This window comes from Rhinopithecus bieti, unplaced genomic scaffold, assembly GCF_001698545.2.
Source record: "Rhinopithecus bieti isolate Rb0 unplaced genomic scaffold, ASM169854v2 scaffold_1012, whole genome shotgun sequence".
Classification (NCBI taxonomy): Eukaryota; Metazoa; Chordata; class Mammalia; order Primates; family Cercopithecidae; genus Rhinopithecus; species Rhinopithecus bieti.
In genome coordinates this window covers 2,514,127-2,539,216 of record NW_016803312.1, presented here as the reverse complement: position 1 = coordinate 2,539,216, position 25,090 = coordinate 2,514,127, and the positions used below count along the sequence as shown (strand labels likewise).

At 43.3% G+C, this 25,090-nt stretch overlaps 1 protein-coding gene across 1 annotated transcript in view; it reads right to left on the bottom strand.

The window, feature by feature from the left end:
• Positions 1-25,090, bottom strand: part of BEND7 (BEN domain containing 7) — an 86,625-nt gene that overhangs the window by 41,350 nt on the left and 20,185 nt on the right. Inside the window, 4 exon segments of the mRNA XM_017874628.1 lie at positions 10,633-10,820; positions 10,823-10,897; positions 14,466-14,588; positions 17,465-17,767. Coding sequence (XP_017730117.1) covers positions 10,633-10,820; positions 10,823-10,897; positions 14,466-14,588; positions 17,465-17,767 — 689 coding nt within the window.

Here is a 25,090-nt window from a genome sequence, read left to right as displayed (position 1 = left end):
TTAAGATGCTATCGAAGCTGATTCTTAGATCTTCTATTCATCACTTTGCAAAACTGGCCCTGCTTTACAGTTTCTAAATCACATCAGAAACGTGAGGATCCAGGATGAATTTCTCTACTGGAGAGTAAGAATGGTTATTTTTGGTTTTCTCCTATCGCTTTTCAACATGCCACCCCACCTATGGTTAAAGTAAACAGGGCTCAGAGCATGGCTTAAATTCTTTGGATGACACAGGAAGGAGTTTGGGCCTGGTCCCTCCAAAAGAGAACTCTTAACTGGAATATCCAGAAAGTCATCTCACGGCTCTGCTTCACTTTGCCTTTCCATGTTTGGTCTCTGAATGTGTGGTGAATATCACTATAAGAGCTATGCTGTCAGGCTTTCCCCCGACTTCTGCATTTTGCTGCTTGCTTGTTCCAGGTCTCCAGAGGAGGTGGTCTGAGCTGGAGGCTACATCCCTAGTTTCCAGAACAGAGGTGGTACATAACAGGCACTCAATAAGTCTTTGTTGAATGATTCAATGTAGACAATATTAGGATTGAGAGAATTTTACCATCATAATCTAAGATGAAGTTTTATTCATAACCAGAGTTTTATTTTGCATATCCTATGCTGCATTTAGAATTTTTGTTCTAAATGAACTGATCTTGGGTTTTTGCTAAGTGCTCCTGTATCATTTGAAAGCCATTAAAAAAAAAAATCCAAGTTTATCTTACAGAAGTGGCTACTCACAGCTATTTGAGGGTCTAGGGTGGTCCAGATGCTCTTAATGGCAAGACAGGAAGGGGAAGGACAGTAGTTACTCATATAATCTCAGTTTGATTCTGATACCATTAAACAGGTACTTAAAACGCTGACCTCTGAGACATTCCCTTTGATTCATCCTGTGAATGTGGACCCCAGTTTGAGAAACAGTGACCTGAATGAGCTACCAGGCGGAACTGGCCACTCCCTTCTTCACGCACTCATACTATTTTCTAAGAACTCTGTTTACAGCACTTTTCATGCAGCATTTGCTTAGCTGGGAGTTTGCATTTTTCATTGGGATGAGGACTCTTGTATCTGGAGTGTCAAGCACCCAAGAGTGTCCAATAGATATTTGTCAGAATAAACAAAACAGTATGTAAGAATTCATTTAAAATGACTGGTGTTGATTCAGATATCTTTAATCCCTGTATGAAGAAAGGGGGTTTGAAACTTCGCCACAATGTGCTCAGCACACCTGTGTCTTCTAATCGTTCATGTGGTACCTTCAGGAGTTGGGTGACCTGGATAACACTGACCCAGCTGTTTCAATACCTACTCACTGAGCCCCCTCCATGTGTAGGAATCTGAAGGCTCACTCTGCAGGCGAGACATATGCACAAATACCTATCCTATAAAGTCGAACGTGGTAAAACATGAGAGAGAACAGAGCAAGCGCTGTCTGAGACAGCATCAGGCAGGACTTGGCTGCTGGGGGTGCGGAAGGAAGGGGGCTCTTGGGGCTCAGGAGGGTATAGGACAGTGTTTTAAAAGGACCCTGAAGGTAGGATTCAGGAGACAGGTACAGTCGCTGTTTCTGGTACCTGCCACAACTTCTAACAACTAAGCATCTGGGGGTTTCTGCAGAGCTAAGAGACTTCCAATGCAGACGCTGTCACTGCTTCCCATTCCACTTTCTACTGCCAAATACTGTTATTTTGAACTGTTCTTTCCAGATCAAGGAACATGAACTCACCCCCTCGCAAGCACGTTACAAAGGAGGAAGTAGTCTGACTAGTGGAGGTGGTGGCGGCAGCGGCAGCGGCAGCCGGGGCACAGGTGACTGGGCTCTGTCCTTCCTGTTCTTCTTGGCCTGTCTCCTATTCAGATTTCTGAGCCAGGAGTGAACGAGCACCAATGCTATCTACGTGTGCCAGGTGCCGCAACGCAACAACGCCTTAAAAGAACAAAAGAGGGCAGCTTTGTTTTCTGAAACACGAAGAAAAGATGACGTTCACTAATCTCACATTTTCACTATGAAATCTTTTTATTTCCTCCATTTGATAAGTATAACCACAGTGGATTACTATCATATAATGATCCACATCTTTGTACATATATTTAAAAACAAGATAAAGCTCTTTCTTTAATTGTATCATTGAATCTCTTAGTTTACTGGCTCTGGTTTAAATGAGATCTCTCTGCTCACTGATAGCTATGACAGAAACCAACACTCTTCCAAATGAATATCGTTTTGAAAACTAGACTTCTCTTGACAGAGTCACAATTTGATACTCAAGCCAAAAAAGAAAGTGAATATGTTAATTTACAGATTTTAGCGATTACTGAAGTAATACGATTTTTAAATGATGACGTCTAAACGAACAGTTCAAAATAACAATCTGAAGTTGGGGTAGGATTTATGACACTTAGAGTCATCATTTTAGGAGCTGGGAGTCTGAATTCCCACTATAAATGTGGATTTTCATCCATGTCCTGCCTATTTTAGGTACCTTGGCCACTTAGCACAACAACGTATCAAATGCTGACTTTTCCTTCTTCTTCATCTCACACTGGGTGAAGTTCTGGAGGCAAACACTGCATACACAGTCATCACCACTCTTGAAAATGTCCCAGTGCCAGGCCTGCGGACTTGCACGAATTTGTTTCTTTGCATTTCAGCTGTGGTCTCCCTTTGCTTAGACGTAGCTGGGGTTGAGATCTAGTTTGGCTGGATCTCCTAACTAGGTAAATGAAGATGCTCCTTCCCCACCCCTCTGCCCCGTTACACTCCCAAGTCCCCATGAGCACATCGTGGGACTCCCCTGTATAATCGAAAGAAGACAAAGTAAGACAGTTTTTAGGAGATCATGCTAGTTAACCACCCAGGGAATATTTCTAACATAGGCTACTTTATCTAAGGTATTAGTAAGGTATTAGTAAGTAAATTACAGTAAGACACATAAAAAGCTCCATGTGGTCACTGGTTAAAAGAAACGCACAAATCATCATACTGGGCATTAACCCCAGATGTTCAGTGGCAGATTAATAGGGTGCAGATTCTGTGTATTACATAGGGTCACCTTTGCAGGCACGTGCACAGGGCCGTTTGGACGAGGTCATACGCTGGTGGGGATTTGGGGGGCTGGGCTGGCTGGTCAGTCTCAGGCTGGCTCAGGACCAAAAGGTGAAAGAAAACTGTAGACGAAGAGGCAGGATCCTGCTGAACAAGACTAACTGATTTGGGACTGAAAGGCTTGTAACAGGATTCATAAGAGTGCTTAAAGGATGTGAATTTAGTCTATGTCCACACTACCGTATACAATGATCTTTTGTTCTTGTGTTTATTTTGTAGTATATTAGATGTATTTTGAGGAAAATGTGCTTCAGTTTAAGAAAAGAAATTTCACAACACAAACCTCCCCCATAATTGATTCAATTTTGCTCATAAATGTGATATGCTTCTGTCTGATAAAAACTACATGTTCCTGTAACTCAGGTCTGCCCCAGGTGGACATAGCAAGAATCACTGTTACCATTTATTTTCTATTTTTTTATTTTTTTTATTTTTTTTATTTTTTTTATTTTTTTTTTTTGAGACGGAGTCTCGCTCTCTTGCCCGGGCTGGAGTGCAGTGGCTGGACCTCAGCTCACTGCAAGCTCCGCCTCCCGGGTTTACGCCATTCTCCTGCCTCAGCCTCCTGAGTAGCTGGGATTACAGGTGCCCGCCACCTCGCCCGGCTAGTTTTTTGTATTTTTTAGTAGAGACGGGGTTTCACTGTGTTAGCCAGGATGGTCTCGATCTCCTGACCTCGTGATCCACCCGTCTCGGCCTCCCAAAGTGCTGGGATTACAGGCTTGAGCCACCGCGCCCGGCCTATTTTTAAATTTTATTTTTATTTTTTAGAGACAGGATCTCAACCTGGTGCCCAAGGTGGGGTACAGTGGGGGGATCACAGCTCACTGCAGCCTCCAACTCCTGGGTTCAAATGATCCTCTCACCTCAACCTCCTGAGTAGCTTGGGCTACAAGTGTGTGGCCAGTTAATTTAAATAAAATTTTTTTTTGTAGAGACAGAGTCTCACTATGTTGCCCAGGCTGGTCTTCAATTCCTGGTCTCCAGTGATCCTCCCTCCTCAGTCTCCTAAAGTGTTGAGATTACAGGCATGTGCTACCATGCCCAGCAAATTTTTAAAATGTATGTATTTATATATTTTGTAGTGAGGGGGGTCTCGCTTTGCTGCTCAGGCTGGTCGCAAACTCTTGGCCTCAAGCAATCCTCCTGCCTTGGCCTCCCAAAGGGATTACAGGCAGGAGCCAACATGCGCAGCCTGTCATTTATTAAATGCTATGCTAAGAACATAGCCCATGAAGAGGGTAGCCACAAGAGCGTGTGGGACTGGTCGCTCACCAGCATGGCTGTTCCTGTTGAGCAGCTCAGAACAGAGGTGGCCTGGGGACGTAGCAGGCCTGAGCCGCAGTGTGAATGGGGCGGGAGCACGCGCGTGTCCTGCATCAAGGCTCATAGTGGAAGGTGGCTGCCCTCTTTCCATTAAGCAAAAAATGCTCAGCCAAAAGTCCTATCCAAAAGTAGGTGTAATTTACACGATAGCCTATAGTGAATGTTGAATAGGATAAAAATGACAAGAAGTCATCCAACAGCCAATTCTTTATAGACATTTTTAGTTGACAATATTTTGGTAGAACTAAGCATTTAATTTTAGAAGAGAATACAATTTGGCCCCTTGAAATTTTCTCCATGTACTTGCATAATGAGACATTCCGGTCTTTTACAGATGCTTTTAGCTTTCCTTCTGCAGGTAATAAATTAATGACTCTGAAGACTAGGGCTTGATTTATGCTAAAGATATTTGAGCCAAAATGTACAATATGTAAGAGTCTAACCACTGCAATTTAGCTTCTTCTCGCCTAAGGCCCTGAAATGGCTCCTCCAAGATATCTACTCTGAGAGACTATCCAGGTTCCCAGGTGACCTGACCGCCTGCGCCACAGCTGACGTCCTACGCTATTATAATTACTGTTTGTGAATTTTTCTTCATGTGTTCCTTCAAGGGCAGGGACTGTTTCACATACTTCAGTATTGCCTGGAAAACAGCGATATAATTAACATTTATTTGGTACTCACTATATTCCAGGCCCTAGGCTAACACATATCACACAGATTTTTTCGAATTTGATTTTCACCCTATGAAATGGCTACATTATCCCCAATTTGCAGATGCAAAAACTACAGCTCAGAGAATTAAAGTAACTTGTTTAAGATTATCCAGCTAATACATGGTGAAGCGAAGATCTGAACTCCTGCAGCCTGCACTGGAACTTACACTCTCAGGCATACATGGCCTCAATTTCAATGTGTCAATGAGTAAATTTAAAAAATCATTTGCTTGGTTTTACTTTACTTGAGCCCAGTGGATCACTTTATCTACTGGGCCAAGAAGGTGTTAAGAAAACAGATTTCAAGGCCAGGCATGGTGGCTTAAGCCTGTAATCCTAGCACTTTGGGAGGATGAGGCGGATGGATCACTTGAGACCAGGAGTTCGAGACCAGCCTGGCCAACCTGGCGAAACCCTGTCTCTACTTAAAACACAAAATCAGCTGGGCATGGTGGCATGCACCCGTAGTCCCAGCTACTCGGGAGGCTGAGGCAGGAGAATTGCCTGAACCCAGGAGGTGGAAGTTGCAGTGAGCCAAGATCACGCCACTACACTCCAGCCTGGATGACAGAGCAAGACTCCGTCTCCATAAAAAAAAGAAAGAAAGCAGATTTCCAAAACAGATATTCTGACGAATATCCACAATTTATCTTCTGAAAACTTTTAAACTGGCACAATCTGGGATTACTGGAGACTATTTATTTATTTATAGTAACTACAACAAATAGAAAACATTTCCTATTATTACAAATTATTTTAAAATATTGTTAAAAACTAGTCTGATTGTTTCACCAAAGCTGAAAAACAAGAAACGAAAAGCAACAACAACAAAACAACGTAGGCCACGTATATCCGCTCTGAACAACACAAATCAATATATGCAATCTTGAAAAACAGTGACCATAAGAAATTAACAACTGTCTTCTTTCAATATTGGTAGAGTATTGGGTTGTGAACTCATGAAGAAAGAATTAAATACTGTATTTGCTTTCTTTTTTTTTTTGAGATGGAGTCTCGCTCTGTTGCCAGGCTGGAGTGCAGTGACGTGATCTCGGCTCACGGTAATCTTCAACTCCTGGGTTCATGCGATTCTCCTGCCTTAGCCTCCCCAGTAGCTGGGATTATAGGCACGCACCACTGTGCCCAGCTAATTTTTAAATTTTTAGTAGAGACAGGGTTTCACCGTGTTGGCCAGCATGGTCTCAATCTCCTGATCTCCTGATCCGCCCGCCTTGGCCTCCCAAAGTGCTGGGATTATAGGCATGAGCCACCAAGCCTGGCCTAAATACTGTATTTAAATCTGAAATTTAGTTTTGGGTTTCTGCTTCTGCTTCTGTGTAATTGAGATTCGAATTTTATTTAATGTGCTGCTTTTAAAAGGGTCAAATAATCCTGCCCAAAAGAGAAGTATTTCAGGCTATTCCCTTTCTAAGAACACTATTTGTTCACATGTATTTGTTCACTGATAGACGAAGTTTTATTTTAAAATATTCATTTCCATAAAGATACTGAGGTAAGAATGCTAAGGTTAAAAAAAGAACTAATATTTATTGAGTGCTTAAAACGAGCCAGGCCTTGTTCTAAGTGCTCCACAGGGATGGCTTCATCTAATTCCTCCAATGGGCCAATTCCAGGAGGGAAGCACTTGCTATCCCCATTCTACAGAGAGAAATGGAGTGGGGAGGGGTCAGGTTTGCTTGCTCAGGGTCACACAGCTGAGAGTCTAACCCAGGCAGTCTGACCTCAGAGCCTGCTCCCTGACCCATGAAGTTCTCCCCAAGAAACTTCCAAGTAAACAGAATCAACAGCCACAGCTGAAACTTGCAGTTCTTTCATATGATAATCATCCCCTCAACGGTGACTCAGTGTTCCTCACGCACAGGCACTGGGCTAGAATGGGCACCCACAAGTCCTTTGCACAGTGGACAAGGGCAGGTGACAGACCTGGGTTGGGGGACACACTCCACTTTTCTTGGCTGTGTGAACTTTTGCAAGCTGCCCATAGAAAGCGGATAAGAAGAATACCTCAAAGATGGCGCATGATGAATACTATTATTATTATTATTATTATTAATCATAGTTTCTGCTCTTGAGAAGCTGGGGTGGAAGGATGCATTGACATGTCAATAATTACCAAACAATATAGGAAGTTCTATCCAGGAGGATCGTTCAGATCACAGTAGAGCCCTGAAGGGGAGTGGGTGGGTACAGAGAGGAGGAACAGGAAAAAACAAGTAAACTGCAGTGAAATTGAGGAGGGGGCTCTCCTTAAAGCTAAGTCCTAGACATAATGTTTCCTAAGTTTATTTTGTATATTGTGCTTAACGCAAATGCAGATGCTTCCTCCTTCGCAGATTAAACAAATAACATTTATTGAGTACCTTTTATGTGCCAGGCACTGCTACAGGATTTTCCCATATACTGTATCTCATTTGATGCTCACAACACTCTGCCATTTTGACATTTCGGTTGGTTCTGATTAGAACTTAGTGTTTTTCTGCATCTGAGTAGGGACTATTGTTATCAGTTTGAAGACAGTGGCTGACCTGCCATGATTGACAGCCCCTTGTGGGCCCTTATATTTGTGTTTGTGCCATGGGTATACACACTGGCATTTGGGTGACACTACGAGTCACAATGCAAAAAGGGAACTCCATACGCTGCACGTTCTTTATCTTTACAAAAGCGATAAAGCATGGGTTTCCAGTGTCACTTTTCAGCGTTTCAAGTGCTAATCTTTCTCCTGTGCTCAAGGTGTCTAGTGAACGTGTTGAGGATATGAAATTCACTTTTCCTTCCCATCCAGAGCTGAAAGCATGCACTGCTCTCACTCTCCGTGTCTCAGTTGAAGTCCCAGCTGCAGCTGTAACTCAGCAAGTTTCCCAGATGGGAATCCAGGGCTCACTTCCTACTCAGTCCCCGTGTCCCTCCTGAACTGCTCTCCCTGTTCCTCCTCTCCAGGCTCACTGTTCCTGTCCAGCCCTCCTGATCTCCTGCCTGGTGGGCTGCATGCATCTTCCTCCCGCTCTCTCTCTCTCTCTGTCAACCACATGCTGTTGTAGCTACAGTTCGAAGATACAGGCACAATTCTTCCTTTACTGGAAACTTGCAATGGCTCCCTCCTGCCCACAGATAAAGGCTGAAGGCCTCACCTGGACTTTTACTCTCTCACCCCACCCTACTTTTACCAATGCCAGCCAGACAGCTGCTCTAGCAACACTGGGCCACTTGCCCAACCTTATGATTTTGTTTTTTTGTTTTTGTTTTTTTTTGAGACAGAATCTCCCTGTGTCACCTAGGCTGGAGTGCAGTGGTGTAATCTTGGTTCACTGCAACCTCTGCCTCCTGGGTTCAAGCGATTCTCGTGCCTCACCTTCCTGAGTAGCTGGGACTACAGGCATGTGCCACCACGTCTGGCTAATTTTTGTATTTGTAGTAGAGACGGGTTTCGCCATGTTGGCCAGGCTGGTCTCAAGCTCTTGACCTCAGGTGATCTGCCCATCTTGGCCTCTCAAAGTGCTGGGATTACAGGCGTAAGCCTCACTTTTCTTTCACTTTTTTTTTTTTTTTTTTTTTTGAGACAGAGTCTCACTCTGTCACCCAGGCTGGAGTGCAGTGGCACGATCTCAGCTCACTGCAAGCTCTGCCTCCTGGGTTCAAGCCATTCTCCTGCCTCAGCCTCCCCAGCAGCTGGGACTACAGGCGCACGTTGCCACGTCCGGCTAATTTTTGTATTTTTAGTAGAGACGGGGTTTCACCATGTTAGCCAGGATGGTCTTGATCTCCTGACCTTGGGATCCACCTGCCTCGGCCTCCCAAAGTGCTGGGATTACAGGCGTGAGCCACCGCGCCCGGCCCTCACTTTTCTTTAGAAGCATGTTACTCTTCCAAGACAATCAACAGCTAACTGAGTTTTCATTAGCTGGGCGTGATGGCAAGTGCCTGCAGTCCCAACTACTCAGGAGGCTGAGGTACGAGAATTGCTTGAACCCGAGAGGCAGAGGTTGAAGTGAGCAGAGATCATGCCACTACACTCCAGCCTGGGCGACAGAGCGAGACTCTATCTCAAAAAATAGCTTAGAAAATTTAAGGACTGAATGTACTTTGTGTTGAGGAATAATTTACCTCTGTTTCTGAATATGTGATCTACCTGGGGTTTGACTCAGGGCCCTAGTTGCAATAGCAATATGATATCATTGCATGAGCTGAATGGTCCAGAATAGAACGTCATCATCATAAATTATGTTTTAAAATCAAATTTTTAGTCTAGAGGAACTTCTTAACAATTGTAGCAAGTGTTTACAGATTTCAAAAAAAAAAAAAAAAAACTTTAACATTGAGAATTGGGTAAAAGTTCCAATAACTTTCCAATCTAAAAAAGACACAAGATGATTATTTCTGTCCCTTCCCTTTGTTAAAAACCCAATGTGGATATACCCTAGCAAACTGTCTTCCCACAATTTCTTTCAAACATTTTTAGACACTTTTTAAAAAAGCAATTTGTTTCTCACTTAAAGTTTAAAAGGTACGGCCAACCTCCAGTCCTATACAGGCCTGCGGGAGTTCGCAGCAGGATTCTCATCCTGTGCGATCTGATAGTAACAGATCCCCCATTCTTGTTTATTTTAAGAACTCTCGGCCGGGCGCGGTGGCTCAAGCCTGTAATCCCAGCACTTTGGGAGGCCGAGACGGGCGGATCATGAGGTCAGGAGATCGAGACCATCCTGGCTAACACGGTGAAACCCCGTCTCTACCAAAAAAAAAAAAGAACTCTCCCAAGAAGTTAAGGTTCACAACACAAACATACTCAGAGAAAGATACTGTAAACAGAAACGCAATTGCAAATATAGTGCAGTATTAAACAAATTCGTTTATGGTCCTATGAATGTAAAATAGCAAGTCAGATGATTATCTCGGATGTCATCCAACATTCTGGACTGCGGCACATTCTGGCTATGATATTAAAATAGAAAAACCTTTGCAGAGCGTTAACCTATCATTACACGGAGTAAATGGCATGGCGCTGCCACCTAATTAGCAGTGTGGCTTGCATCTATAAAATAGAATTAGCACGACTGCTCCTTTTTTATTATTAGTTTGTGTTTCCAGAAAGGTGTGACCTTATCTGTATGGTTCTGTTCATTTACGCCCATCTACAAAGGATTTAATTATATTTTTTTAGGTCTCTACACTAAGGAAATTGAAAACCGCCACTGCAAAATTAAAAACGCAAAAGAAATTAGTGAGCAGATTATTTACGCCATCACCCTCCTCCTTTCGAAGACAAAGACTGGAAACCTGTCTAAATACATAAGGCATAAAATTTTCAGAAAAGAAAACTCCAGACAAGAAAATTATTACCGTTCTTTTCTTCTTTCCCACATATATTCTGCAAGTTTCTCTAGTTGTCAAAAAGGAAATCTATAAATACTATAAAATTCCTGAAAGTTACATAGCATTACAGTCAGCAGCCAGAAAATAGCAACTTACATCTGAGGAAGGTGATTCCAGAACAATGCCGAATCCTAGAACGCGGCTCTCCTCCGGGGAGGTGTGCTCGGCCGCCTGGAGAGCAGATACCTCAGAGGCCACTGCTGCCTTTTTCTCCATCTCTGACCCACTGGGCTTCTGTTTCACAGTAAGAGGTTCCACAGTCTTTGGGGGCACTTTTTTCTTTTATTTCTCTTTCGTGAGACAGCAGTTCGCTGGGAGCATATAAGGGAAATTGGGGGTTGTTGTCTGTTTTGAGTTCCAACTGCGAATAATAAACAAAAATATGGTACAGGCACGTGTGTCTGACTGAGGAAAACTTATCTCCGGTCTATCCATGTGATCTACAAACTGAAACCGAAACGAGGAAAACTCCAGGATGAAGCACACTAAATAAATCTCCCACTGGACCTAACGGTTACCAAACACAGGCTCTGAAGCACTTTCAAGTCCTAAAGGCAGAACAATACTCAGGAGAAAGCGTTACTGCAGGTGAATCATGATAGCATACTGCTGCAGGGAAAGCATAGTAAGCTGTGAGAAAACAGAGCATGGCTTCGTAAATCACAGGACGGTTTTAAACAAATGAGAACTTCCGAACTTGAATTTAGGTGGAGATGGCTGTGCTTCCTGGTCAGCCTGTTTCAGGACTATTCCAACTGTCATTTGGGGTTAGACTGATCAGTTCCTAATAATCTACAGGTGCCAGAACTGACAAAGATGAGACAGCGATGATCATCTGGGAGAGACTGATCAAAAGTGGCAGTCTGGGATGATTCTACAACAGGGACCAGTAAGCATGTGGGAAAAGCCTGTTAGTTGCTTAATTAGGACCAGCGAATCCTTCCTCACCAAACAAATATTCTCCACACATCAGCCACCTCCAGAGCACCCTGCTACATGGCCTCAGACCAGGCCACTTCTTTAGACCTTGGTTTCACATAATTGAAGGAGCAATAATATCATTCTGTACAAGTCAAGCAAGTCAGTGAAATCCAGACACAGTTCCAAAGATGAAAAGCACAGTACAGGAACCAAGTATCCAACCTGATTCTATACTTAAAGAAATCCAGGATGGTAAATTATAGTTCTCACAGGCGCACTCTGAGAAGTAATGTCTGCTAGCCATTTAAACATACTCTTGGAAAGTGTCATTGGAAAACATGGAATCACTGTTTAAATCCTCAAGTAATAATATAGCTTCCTAAATATGACCATAGGATGTCTCTGCTTTTCAATAGGAATGAACCTATAAGACAAGTGTAAACTAAAGGTCTTTAAAGGCACATAAACATGGATCACCTCCTCTTACCTCTTATCAGTCCGAAAATAAAGAATATTTACACTTTGATCCTGATATTTTTGTCTCCAAACTCAAAAGCAATTCATAAATATCAGAAGCAAACGAATTCCACTACATAAGAGCACAGAAGCTTTTAAACTGGTAATTAGTCTAGCTCACTGGCTCTCGACCTTGGCTGTACATTAGAATCACTCGAGTTTAAAAAAACTGAGATGCTGGGCCAGGCATGGTGGCTTACTCCTGTAATCCCAGCACTTTGGGAGGCCAAGGCGGGCAGATCACGAGGTCAAGAGATCGAGACCATCCTGGCCAACATGGTGAAACCCCGTCTCTACTAAAAATACAAAAATTAGCTGGGCGTGGTGGTGGGCACCTGTTGCCTCACCTACTCGAGAGGCTGAAGCTGGAGAATCACTTGAACCTGGGAGGTGGAGGTTGCAGTGAGCCAAGATCGCGCCACTGCACTCCAGCCTCACGACAGAGCGAGACTCCGTCTTAAAACAAAAACAAAAACAAAAAAACTGAAATGCCTCAGCCCCACCCCAAACTAAATGAACTGACACTTCCAGACATGCCGCCTGGGAACCAGCATTGTCTGAAAGCTCTTCCAGTGATTCTGCTGTGCAGCCAGAGTTGGCAACTTCTCTTTGCTCTATCTGCATTCCCCCTCAAGGTTGGGTCTGTACCCTCAGAATAAAAGGGACCCCGAAGAATGATCACGATGGCCTAGGCCCCAGGCCTCACTGAGCCTCATGATTCTAAATTAAAAATGAAAATGTTTTGGTTTAAGGAACATGGGGACTATCTGAGTTTTTCTTCTTTTGCAAATCTAGACACAGCCCGAGTCTCTGGCATCCGGATCTTACCTCTAGGTCTTATTCCTTGCCTTCTTAAAAGAAAGGTGAAACTTTCTAAATGTAATTTAAATCTAAGTCTTCAGGCATTAAACCTTAAGTAAATCTACCCACGACACAAATTTTTAAGTTTAAGAAAATTAAAGGAGAGTAATTTATTCAGTTTATCCTTTGTGCCATCCTACAGCTTTGGAATCGTTTACCTCCCTAATCTGCAAAGGTTCAGAAAAGAAAACACAGCGACAAAGTGGCATTTACTTAATAGATTCTAAAAAGGCTTCCGTCAAGGATTTAAATGGTTGCAATTTGTAGTTTGCCATTTCAGTAGTAAGGAGCTTAAGTGACAAAACAAATCATTACAATTTCATATGCATATTTTCTTAAGTGCTAACAAATTCCTCCTTGGAGAAAAGAAACCGAACATCATAAAGTAACCTTTCTTTCTGAGCTCCTTATTTAGGAGATGTTAACCTCTGCCAGGTTAATAAGAACACAGATTATCGTAGCGGAACAAGGTGAGTCCAATGCTTACTGACCTGAGCAAAATGCTTCCTTAGGGTAAAATCAAATTCAGTGCTTAAAAAGATGCTGTTTTTAAGAAAGTAGCTCACATTACTTCAATGTGATCTTGGGTGACTGATATATCTAAGTATTAAGCTTTTTATATCAAAACCACATCACTGAATATTAAAATTATACTAGAATTCACTAAATGGCATCCTGAACAGCTTCTGAGTGACGACCTTCCGGACTACTATCCCGATGAACGGGCAGGAAAGCTAGTCACGACATGGCTAAGATCAAGTGGTGATGTCCCTTGACAAGAGGGAAAACTTAATACAATGATTTATTTCTTGTACCTGTGACAAAAACAATTCTGTTTTCCCTCAATTGTGAAGATCAGAAAATACAGCTGCTATAATGAAGACCTAGACTTCCAGACTTCTATAGAACGCTCCATGGACTTTAAGGCCACGCTAATGAAACAGCTTAGGCTTGTACCATGCCTTATTAAGTTCATTTACAACCACTACATCATTCTATTTTGACAATAGTCCTGTGAGTTCGACATAAATTCTCCATTTACAGACGAGAAATAGGAAGCTCAGACACGCCACACAGCATCAAGAGCAGAAATTGGCGTCCAATCCCAAATTATAAATCCACCGCTCTTCCATCCTTCAACTTGCCTGACGGCAGTGAAAACAAAAAGGAGTCACATAAACAAAGACGACAGAACAGAACGGGAGGATCTCTGAGCTTCCGCATCCTGAACAGGAGAGAAAAGCCACAAAGCACAGCCTGGGGCTCCACATTTCTTATCTGCTTAGTCCCTGAACACTGAAGCCCATGCTTCCTCCAGGGCTCCTCCATACACAATTGTTCCCAAATTTAATTAACTGACATTTGTGAAGTACTAGGAGATCATGGAATGAAGTCTATCGAGTACATACACATAATTATATGAGCTGTATTAGTTGCAAGACAAAATATGTTTGATTTGCTAAAGGAAAAATGGATTGTAGAGAAAGCTGAAAAAACAGATACTTGAAAAGGCACAGCAAGACAGCAAGGTGAGAAGAAGGCTTTAATAAAAGCACAATGAACATTCCAATGGAAGATGTCAGATATGCATTAAAAATCAAAGGACTCATTCCGAGGCCTGATCCTTGTACCTGCTTGAATTTGCATTAGTTTCCTCATGGTCTTGAGTTCTTGCAGAATGGCCTGCAACGTTGACTGGCAGTTACAAGTACAGCAGTTTGATCCAGCTGATGAATTCACCACTGGAAGTTCTCCTGAGCATGAAAGAAAAGAATGACTACTCCAAACAAACCAAAAAAAAAAAAAAAGTCATAAAGGGATGGGGAGAAAAAAGAAAGTATCTTGGCAGGATTTTGAAGCATGTGCAATTATGATGAAGCTGTGCCTAAGGAAAACGTACCCACTAATTATCACAACCTAAATCTGGGGGTCTGACTTTATCTAATTATCCAGGCTCCCATACTGTAAGGTGCGTGCTGTGGCGAGGTGTGGGAGCCTGCATGCACACACGCACACAATGAGTGGGCACAGCAGGCCTCCCTGTTGTCAGAACCGTTCGTCTCAAATAACAATACCTCAAAAACTCACTCGAAACACACTCACGCTAGTTCACACAAAAAGCGAGCCCTGAGAACAGCCTTGCAAAAAAAATCTGGTAGCTGTGTTTAAGAGTTCATATTAAAAATTAAATGAGTTCTATTGAAAATAGTTTTGATATTAAGCACATTATTTCAAAAACAAAGAACTGTGCACCCATGAAGTTTTAGAATACTCTCTGGGTGTGGCGTTTGGGGTGGGGAAGCACAGAGGAGCAGGGATGGGAGGATATATTCGAATTGGATGGGTTTGAGGGTACTGGTGGGCTGGCTGGTTTTTCTTCAACTTAATAAAGAAAATCTTTCTACCTCTTTTCTCCATTCCCATGTCTTATCTTTCCCTTGCCATAGCCTCTTTTGCACTGTTTAAATTTAATGCCTTTCCTTAGTAAACCTATCTTATTCTGTTTCTCTCATAGGTAAGCAAGTATCTTCCATTGTCCTTAGAACACAATGGGACATTTGGACATTGCTCTTACAGTGGGTCCCCTCCAGCACCTGTTCACCTGACCACCATAAAATGGAGCAGTTTAGAGACTTCCAGCGATTGCATTTTCTCACAGGCCAGCAAGGTAAGTTCCATGGTTTTGTTCTAATTACATGTTTTATTATACTTTATATACCTTAAATCCTGTAATAGGCATTATTTGGGAATACTATAGAAAAATTCGCCAGAACAAAACCATGAAATACTTCAAGATAACTTAGTGATTGTAGTGGCACAATTATTTACATTCAAAATTGTAGCAAGTTGTAATGTTACAACTTTAAAATTGTAAATAATCCCAATTAAATACCAAAGTAGTCACAGTTATATATAATGTATTTTTCTTTTTTTTTTTTTTTTTTTGAGACAGGGTCTCAGTCTGTTGTATAGGCTGGAGTGCAGGGGCATGATCTTGGCTCACTGCAACCTCCCCCTCCCAGGCTCAAGCGATTCTAATGCCTCAGCCTCCCAAGTAGCTGGGACTACAGGCATGCACTGCCACACCCGGCTAATTTTTATATTTTTCAGTAGTGATGGGGTTTCGCCATGTTGGCCAGGCTGGTCTTGAACTCCTGGCCTCAAGCAATCCACTCATCTCGGCCTCCCAAAATGTTAGGATTACAGGCGTAAGCCACCACGCCTAGCCATATTTCTACAGAAAACATAAAATCGATATCTATTTTCAAACTGATATGGGGGAATTTATATTTGCAAATTTTTACTAACTTGATACTTTTCAAAGTAAATCCACTGTCCCTCCTGTACACTGGGAAATTGAACACTGTTTACCCAAAACTTACTGATATGGGGTTTATTAACTTCATTCATACCTAAGGGTATTTTATTTCCCTTATTGTCTCTTCCACGGTAGTAGAGTTAGGAAGGTCTTAAGGAATATTTCTAGTCACTATTCTAAGTACCATCTTCATCATTCTTAGAGGACAAAACCAACCCTTTTTAGCTTGTTATAAATCATTTTCTAATTTTAAAGAGAACTGACTTTTTATTTTTATGGAGGAGTCTTTAAAGAGCTGTGTCCCTCTAACCTGGATGCATGCCAGCGTGGGAACTTTGATACTGGCTTATGTAACATTGAGAGAAAGAGAAGACACCATACATCTCTGGGGTCCTTCGCTGTCTCATCAATGTCTCAGGACGGCTTTTCACGCCTCTGAACCGCAAATTGCGGTTTTTAAAAAAGTCAAAACAGTTCTCTTTTTCTTGAGGGCTATTGTGAAATGAAAATGAATGGAAAAAAATCCTTAACTTCTTTAGGAAACTGAAAATGCTTTCTTACCTTTTTCTTGTTCTCTTTGTGAAAACATAGACCTGCACATCTCTACATAGTTTATAGAACAGATACTATAGCATCCAATGTGGCTGGATAGAAAACTAATATGACCACAAAAGCATCAGGTTTTCTTCTTAAGCTTTGAAAAAAAAATTGTCATTTGATTCTTTTCTTAACAATTAGGAAACTTAAATTGAGAAAATTTTACTTTAAAGGAATACTTTCCATTGCTAATGAAGCACGTTATAAAATATGGATCACAGGGTTCAGTACTGATGTGGGATGCTGGATTATCGCTGACCCTCCCCCGCCCCTGCCTTTATCTGGAGCTCTTCTGATAATGAGAAAGGTGAAGGAGTAACCAAGAGGATATGTTAGTAACACATCATAGGACCAGGAAGCTTCTTTTAAAGACAATGGGGAGCTCTTTCTGCCCTAATGTTCAGTTTTCTTGGTGACAGTAATGTCTGTATATGGGCACAAAATGATCGCTTTTACTTCTTAAAGGGCTAAAATCTCTACCAGGAAATCTTCACTTATAATATAGAACCCTCTGTCTTTCCTAATTCTCAATTCTGTTTTTAATAGTCTTCAACTCCTTCCTTTGTGTCTCCCTGTCTTTTAAAGTAACTCAGCAAAGGCAGGTAATTATGGGAGGGTTTAATATATTAAACTCAACACATTGAATATTTAGAAATAAAACACAACGGTACAAACCCCCATGAGAGCCTTCTGAATGTTTGTTCACAACCATACCATTGGAGCTCGCAGCAGGGTGGGGCTGGCTTTGGAAGGTTCTAGAACGGGTGCCATACTGCCCTGAGAACTGTCCACTCTGGGGCGGTAGCTCATTCCACACACCACGTGAAGACGGGTGGAGGCTCTGTGGGGCCTCAGCAGAGGAGTTCAAACGCGGAGGCCAGACTAAATCCAGGTCCTGGGGCTCTTCTTTTAGTTTCTCTCCTTCTTTGCCAACTCGCTGATAGATCCGCCCAGTGCTGTCATTCAGCAATCTTCTCATCCCTGTAATTTGCTTTTTGATTTCCATGCTTTCATCTCCTAATGGAAACAGGGCCAAAGTTAGCACTCTAGTGAAAGAGAAAACAGTTCACTAACCAAAAGAAGAGAAAGAAAAAACAACTCCTCTTTGGAAATGGGAAAGATGACTGATTCTACACACTTAATCTGTAAAATGCAAAGGCAGGAAAACTGACTATGGCCTGAAAAAACCCACCATATTCCTGGTGCATCTCATTTTAATCTCTGTAAGTCTCCTATGATAAAAAAGGTTTCTTGAGAGTGTGTCATCAGGAACAAACATTACATTCCCTCTTTGGAAGCATTTTCTGAGTGAGAAGGTGATGAGGAAACAGGCTGAGACAGAAGGTCAAGGATAGAACTGGACAGCGGAACCCCTCTACTCTGATGTGCCACAGCCACCTGCGAGGAACGGGCAGGTCACTAACGCGCTCTGCTGTCTTATCAGCTTCAGCAGGCGGGGCAAAGACAAGGAAGAAAGCCTGGACTGGCAGGGACGCAGGGCTTCACTACTGACACAATGTCCTCTAGGATGACACGCTGCTGCCACTGGATACATCACCTTCAGAGAGGATGGCCGAGGAGAGAGAGAGGCGCTGAGTGTGGCAGCATGGCAAGCGAGGGGGCTTTGTCTTTCTGGCACCCTGATTCCCATCACATCAACCTGGTGATGACCGAGGGGTCCCTGGCACTCGAGGTCACTGGCAGTACCAGCAGTGGAAGGGTGGAAGTGCAGCCCCCCCACCCTGCCCTCCCCGCAACGCCAAACGCACTGCCACCTCCCCTGAAGTGTAACTACATGCGAGAGGTCACAGGCAACTGAAATCCCACCTCACCTACACTGATTTCTTTTTTTAAATATTTTTCTCCCCACTCAGGAATTGTTTTTTTTTTAATTAAAGAACTTCTATATTGCACTGGGAGTACTTAATAAATATTACTTAAAGATGTCTATAATATTGTACAGATAGAAAATATTTTCGGCCGGGTGCGGTGGCTCACAACTGTAATCCCAGCACTTTGGGAGGCCGAGGCGGGTAGATCACCTGAGGTCGGGAGTTTGAGACCAGCCTGACCAACATGGAGAAACCCTGTCTCTACTAAAAATACAAAATTAGCCGGGCATGGTGGTGCATGCCTGTAATCCCAGCTACTCAGGAGGCTGAGCCAGAAGAACCCAGCTTACCCTGTGGGGAGGAGGTTATGGTGAGGTGAGATCACGCCACTGCACTCCAGCCTGGGCAACAAGAGCAAAACTCCATCTCAGCTATTTCAAACACATTATCTTCTTAAACTGTGCATCAGCCAATATCTTCATGAAGATGAAGAGAAAAAGATTTTTTTTTCTCAAACCCAGAAGATAAAATAAAATCTTAGGCCACTGCTGGGCATGGTGGCTCACATGTGTAATTCCAGCACTTTGGGAGGCTGAGATGGGCGGATCACTTGAGCTCAGGAGTCTGCGACCAGCCTGGCCAATATGGAGAAACCCCGTCTCTACAAAAAGTACAAAAGTTAGCCCAGTGTGGTGGTGTGTGCCTGCGGTCCCAGCTACTTGGAGGCTGAGACAGAAGGATTGCTTGAGCCCTGGAGACAGGCTGCAGTGAACTGAGATCATGCCACTGCACTTCAGCCTGGGTGACAGAGGCAGACCCTGTCTCAAAAAAAAAAAAAAAAAAAAAAAAAAAAAAAAAAATTCTTAGGCCAGGGTATGTGCGTGTAAACATTAGTGCAGTTACTCTAATAAATGCTTGAAATTTAAACTGTAAGAAAAAGAAAAGACTAACAGCATCTGTTAAGAAAAATACAGCTCCTACAAATAAATACAGCACATTCAATATAATGATGTTTTAATGCACTTAGGATCATATACGCCAAGTTTCGCTGTAGAACTGCTAACTGCACAATAACCTAGCCATTTTGTGCTTTCAAGTTAGGTATTTAGCTTATTAATATATGTGTTATGTTACTAAATAAGGAAGGTTATTTTGAATTTACTGTTCACTATTTTGAAGTAAATATCTTTAGTTTTTAAAAATGATACTAAAAACATTACAGAATATATTAATTCTGTCTAACTGAACATGGGTAAACACAGAAATAACACAGATTTCCAAATTTACTATATTGCTATGTGTTGTTGGCATATGCTTGAGAGGAGAAATATTCTAATTTGAGAAAAAACTATTTCTACTTCCAACCCCTGTGAAAATTACAATGTATAAACAATAAATCATATTCCAGATTTTATGAGAATGAATGACCAAGTGAAATTTAAATAATGCAGAGTCAGCAAAATTTACTACTCTCTTAAGAGGCTATAGAACAGGGTGTGTCTGGAAGAGGTCCCAGAGGAATCCTGAAAGATAAGCCCACAGGCAAATGCGGCATTAATTTCAGCAACCAGACACATACATTCCTGGCTAGTTAACACCACAATTCAAGCAAGAGGAGGCATCTTTTCTGTGTGGTTTCCACTCACAGCCCTCCCCATCAGGCCAGGCGCACCTGCATTGAAGGCTGTGCAGAGACTGGCCTTCGCTGACACAGGTTGGTGGCCGCCTCCCCCGACCCTAGGTTCCCTGAAAAGAGCAGTCACAGCCAGAACACATGGGGCAGACACCCACCCTGGCTCTCGAGTCCATGCCAGCTTGCTTCTCCATGCTAACTGACACATCATAGGAGAAGGGATGTGTCTCCTGTCAAAGGTCCTGCCTCCGCTCTGTAGATAGAATGCTAGGATACAATGCTACCATTAGGAACAGGAAGGTGTCATAAGGATTCTGGAACCTTCTGAGGGCAAATCTGCTTTGTCATGACCTCAGTTTCAGAGTTCCAGAACTTATGCCTATGAAAAGTACATGGCTGAAAATACAACCTGAGTTTTCCGTAACTTTATATTTTCATTTTGACAACCAGCATCCTAAGCTGCAGGTGGTGATGGGGGAGGAAGGTGGCAGGTGTGAGAGGTTCTGGCAGTGGGCCGCCCCTGTCGTGTGCAGAAACATGTCTCCCAAAGGCAAAACAAAATGAAACAAATACACAAAAAATCAGGACGTGGGGGTACTGAGGAGGAAGCAACAGTGCTGAAAGGAAGAGGGCAGAAGGCCAGAAGCAGGTCCGTCCTCAGAGGAAGTAAGCTCATGGCTTAGCTCACTGTGGCACATTTTAAAGGATGGAACACAGGGCCGGGCACAGTGGCTCACACCTGTAATCCCAGCACTTTGGGAGGCTGAGATGGGCGCATCACCTGAGATCCGGAGTTTGAGACAAGCCTGGCAAACACAGTGAAAGCCCATCTCTACTAAAAATAGAAAAATTAGCCAGGCATGGCAGAGCGTGCCTGTAATTCCAGCTACTCGGGAGGCTGAGGCAGGAGAATCACTTAAACCTGGGGGGTGGAGGTTGCAGTGAGCCGAGGTTGCACCACTGCACTCCAGCCTGGGCGACAGGGTGAGACTCCATCTCAAAAAACAAACAAACAAAAAAACCCAACAACAACTAAAAGGATGGAACACAGAAAACTGCAGTAACTGCAGAAGTCTGTGCTGAGAGGAGAGCTGAGAGGTGGGCTGAGAGGTGAGCTGAGAGGCGGCAGGGGAGGCTGAAGAAGGGCAGAGTGGGGAAAGTTTCTTAGCGGGGATGACGGGACGTTCAGGAATGGTCTCTGGGGTTTACTGAATCGCACTCTCTTCACCAAGCAGCAGGAGCAGCTGAGCAGGTCACCCCTGCAGCTGCTGCCTAGGAAGAGGGAGTCCCGGGGCTCCACCCCACAGCAGGGGACGATGAGTGACAGGCTTTGGCAGACAGGAAGAAGGAGGCTTCCTTGCACATTTGGGGCAGATGGGGTAGAGGATCAGAAACGAGGCCTCAAAGTGCCAATGACAAAAAACCTGAGTCAACCTAAATAAACTGGGGACAGTGGGTGCTGGGAGCAGACGAGCAGGCCGAACTGTGGAAGCTCAGTTGAGTGTGGGGTAGTGTTAATGGGGAAAAGGACAGGCCAGGCTATTACACCTACACTTGGACTCGCCTCCTAACTACCCCCACTTGCTACTGGATACGAGATAAGTTACTGAATATTCTCTAGTTTCCTAAATCCTAAAGCAACAGTCTGAACCATAACCCGGGGGGCACATGGTAGTCCAGGAGGGGCACAGGATTTTCATCGTCACCAAAGTGTTAACCAAGCACTTCGTGGCTCTAGAAGTCGCATGCGTCCTTTTCGGAAGATGGGCTGCTTCTATCATAGTGGAACCCAAGTTCTTTGATAAATTAAAAAAAAAAAAAAATTGGTGAGTATATAGGAGATTGAGATTGGAAGTATTCATTGACTTCTATTGGTATTTCCAGTTATAATTAGTCAATGACTTCTCCAGATATAGATACCAGGGAAAGGAAGCTCTTTGAAGCAATGAGATCTCTAGCGAAACAGGACGCTATAAGGAAACCTGTGCATTTTCCCTGATCTCTTTCCAAGAAGCTGAATCCTTTTCAGAAAACTAACAAAAGAAATCTTACTAAAATGGATCCATGCCACACGGCTACCTTATTGGCAGCCTGAAATCCTTTGGAGAGTTTAGTAACTATATTTCTTGGACAAGATCTAAAAAGACTGTATGCGGGATTCTCCCCCTCACTAAATATCAAGACTCTACTAGATCACGTTCCTTTACACAGAGAATTTATGACACACAGTCTTGTAGGATCTGATAAATGTGAGGGCAACACAGAAGTCACCACCCAAGGTCTCCCTTAACTTGGCTAAGAGAGAAGGATCCACTACGTGGAACATGATTATTCACAAGTAATCATGATAAAAGATGGTAACAAACAAACAGAGAGTGCAGCGAATGCTCATAATTTTATGTTGCCTTGGCACTCATTTTAAATGTAAGTGGGAGTTTTTCATTCCAGAAGCAAGGCTCTGTCACTTTTGACAATTTCCAGTTCTATTCACTGCACCCCCGGATCCTCAATGTGGTCGATCCAGACATCTGCTTTATACAACTGCTGCCTGGTGACCAACTCCCTATAGGACAGCTAGATGCAGCCTGCTGGCCCTTGCACTCCATGTGGATTGTGCAGATATGCCACAGTGACTCCCTCTCAGTCGCTGCATGACCTCCTGCAACCCCTGCCTTCTTGCTTTCAACCCATGAATTACAGCTCCCTACGGGAAACCTGTGTGGGTAACGCTCTGGACCCAATAAGGTACTGGCCACGGGTTCTTCTCTCTCCACTGCCTGTGCGCTCTGGCCTGCGTGTGTGTGGCCTCCAGGGGTGTGCTATATCCCCCGGGGTCCGTAAGTACTAAAACTTCTTAAACTCTCACACTGTGCTAGTGTCATTAAAGGCCCACAATCGGACCCCTGGCTGGGAGCCAGCCCCAAAGGGACCCGTGCTTGTAGATCTCTTGCTGGCACTTGTCTGGGCCTCTGGTGGTTGCTGGGGACCATGTGATTAGTTAAGTTAATAATGAAACTTAAAGAGTTCCATCTAAAACAAAGCAGTTGCACGTGTGCCCATCTATATGCCTCCTTATTAGGAAAACTCCTGGTAACAGTCACCCTATCTGTGCCCTACAAAAGTACCAGTGCTGGTGTACAGCAGGCATTCCATAAATCTTTCTTAAGTAATTGAAAAAAACTGGCTTATCAAAAACAGAATGAAGTCCAGAACGCAACACTAAGGTAGTAAACAAATAACAGGAAAGAATGAGAATGTATCAGAAATAAATTATTTGACAAATATTTATCAAGCAACTCCTAGGCTCCAGAGATACAAAGATCTTCGGGTACAAATTGGAAGGTACCCCAGCTTTCTCAGCATCTCTTACCTGAATCCCTTTATATTGATTTCTTGCTCCCAACAATGGTCCTGGTTTTCCTGGCCCGCTGACCCCTGCCTCTTTTAACTGTGTGCCCTGGAACTCTACTTGGTAAACTGCCTTTCTGGTTGCAGACGGCATGCTCTGCTTCCTTGCTAGAGCTAGACCTTCCTCTTTCCTGTGGATCCTGCCTTCCCTGTGGCCCCCACACAAAAATTATTCATTCTCCTTTCCCTTGAGGCTGCGGAGGAGACTCGGCTTTCCTCTTTTAACCCCTGGAAGAAGCTCACAGAGGTGTATTACCTTGCATCCCTCTTCCCAAGCAGCAGTTTCGCGAGCCAGGAGTTTAAGATTCATAGGAGATGAGGCACGCAATGGAGCTGGAGCGCATAGTGAGGCCACCCCGCTAGGGCACCACGTGCAGGGTGAAGGGAGAAGAATTGTACACTGGAGCCAATGGGTTATCAGGCTGGGTAACTTAAGATTCAGGTGTCTTTTCATATAAGGATAGCAAATAATCAGATATATCCTATACAAAAACAATTCTGGCAAAATTATGGTGAAACTGGTATGGCATAGAGGAACCTGGCTAGAATGTTATCATGGAAGGCTCTGTGAATGGCGACATCAGTCTATCAGGATTTTCAGGGTGGAAATGGAGAGAGATGGAGAGAGAGAGAGAAACACTGAAGAAGTTTAATCAAACGGGCTTGGGATTAGCTGGATTTGCAGGGGGTGGAGGCGGGAAGAATCCATGAACGATAACCCCAAGGTTTCCAGCTTGGGTCACTGAACAGAGATAAACACCAATAGGAGAATTGGAAAAAGATGCGTGCAAGGGAGTGGAGATATGGAGTCTAGTTTTGATGACGAAAATCTGGACAAAAGCAGGCAACAGGAAACGCAGCTACCAGGTGCATGAGGTTGAGCATGAAGCCATATTTCGGTTCTATCTATTAGTAGGCTGGTCCCTCTGGACTGAGTAAGCCCCTGAGGGTCATGGATAATTTGGGGGATGGAGGACATCTTATAGAGAGATACTAGATCTTCTACTAATCTAGCATGTAGAGAACTCAAAACATTCATTTATTAGTAAATACTTAAAAAGATATGATTTCATATGATTCCAAGCTGGTAAGGCGAGTCAAACCTATCCCTCCTGAATTCCCAACCCCTGAGGCAACTGTCCTCTTGATCAGAACTGACTGACTCTCTCTCCCTGCGCCAGTCTCAAACCCATCACTCAGGGGTGCCATGTTCGGCGACTTACCTGAGCAGAATGGACTGAGGGCATCTGAAAGAAGTGGGGTCCAATCCGACCGCTATACTGAGTATTACACTATCATGTCCCGTTTTGTCCTATGTTAAAGAGGTCACTGAGAAATTTGAGGAGATAATGAAAAAGCCAATTGAACAGATTAAAGGAACAAGGAAAGATGGAGGGGGGGTTGGGTTCTTTCACTAATAAATAAGTGACTACTGAGTGACTTAATTATCTCTAAATATACTAGGCA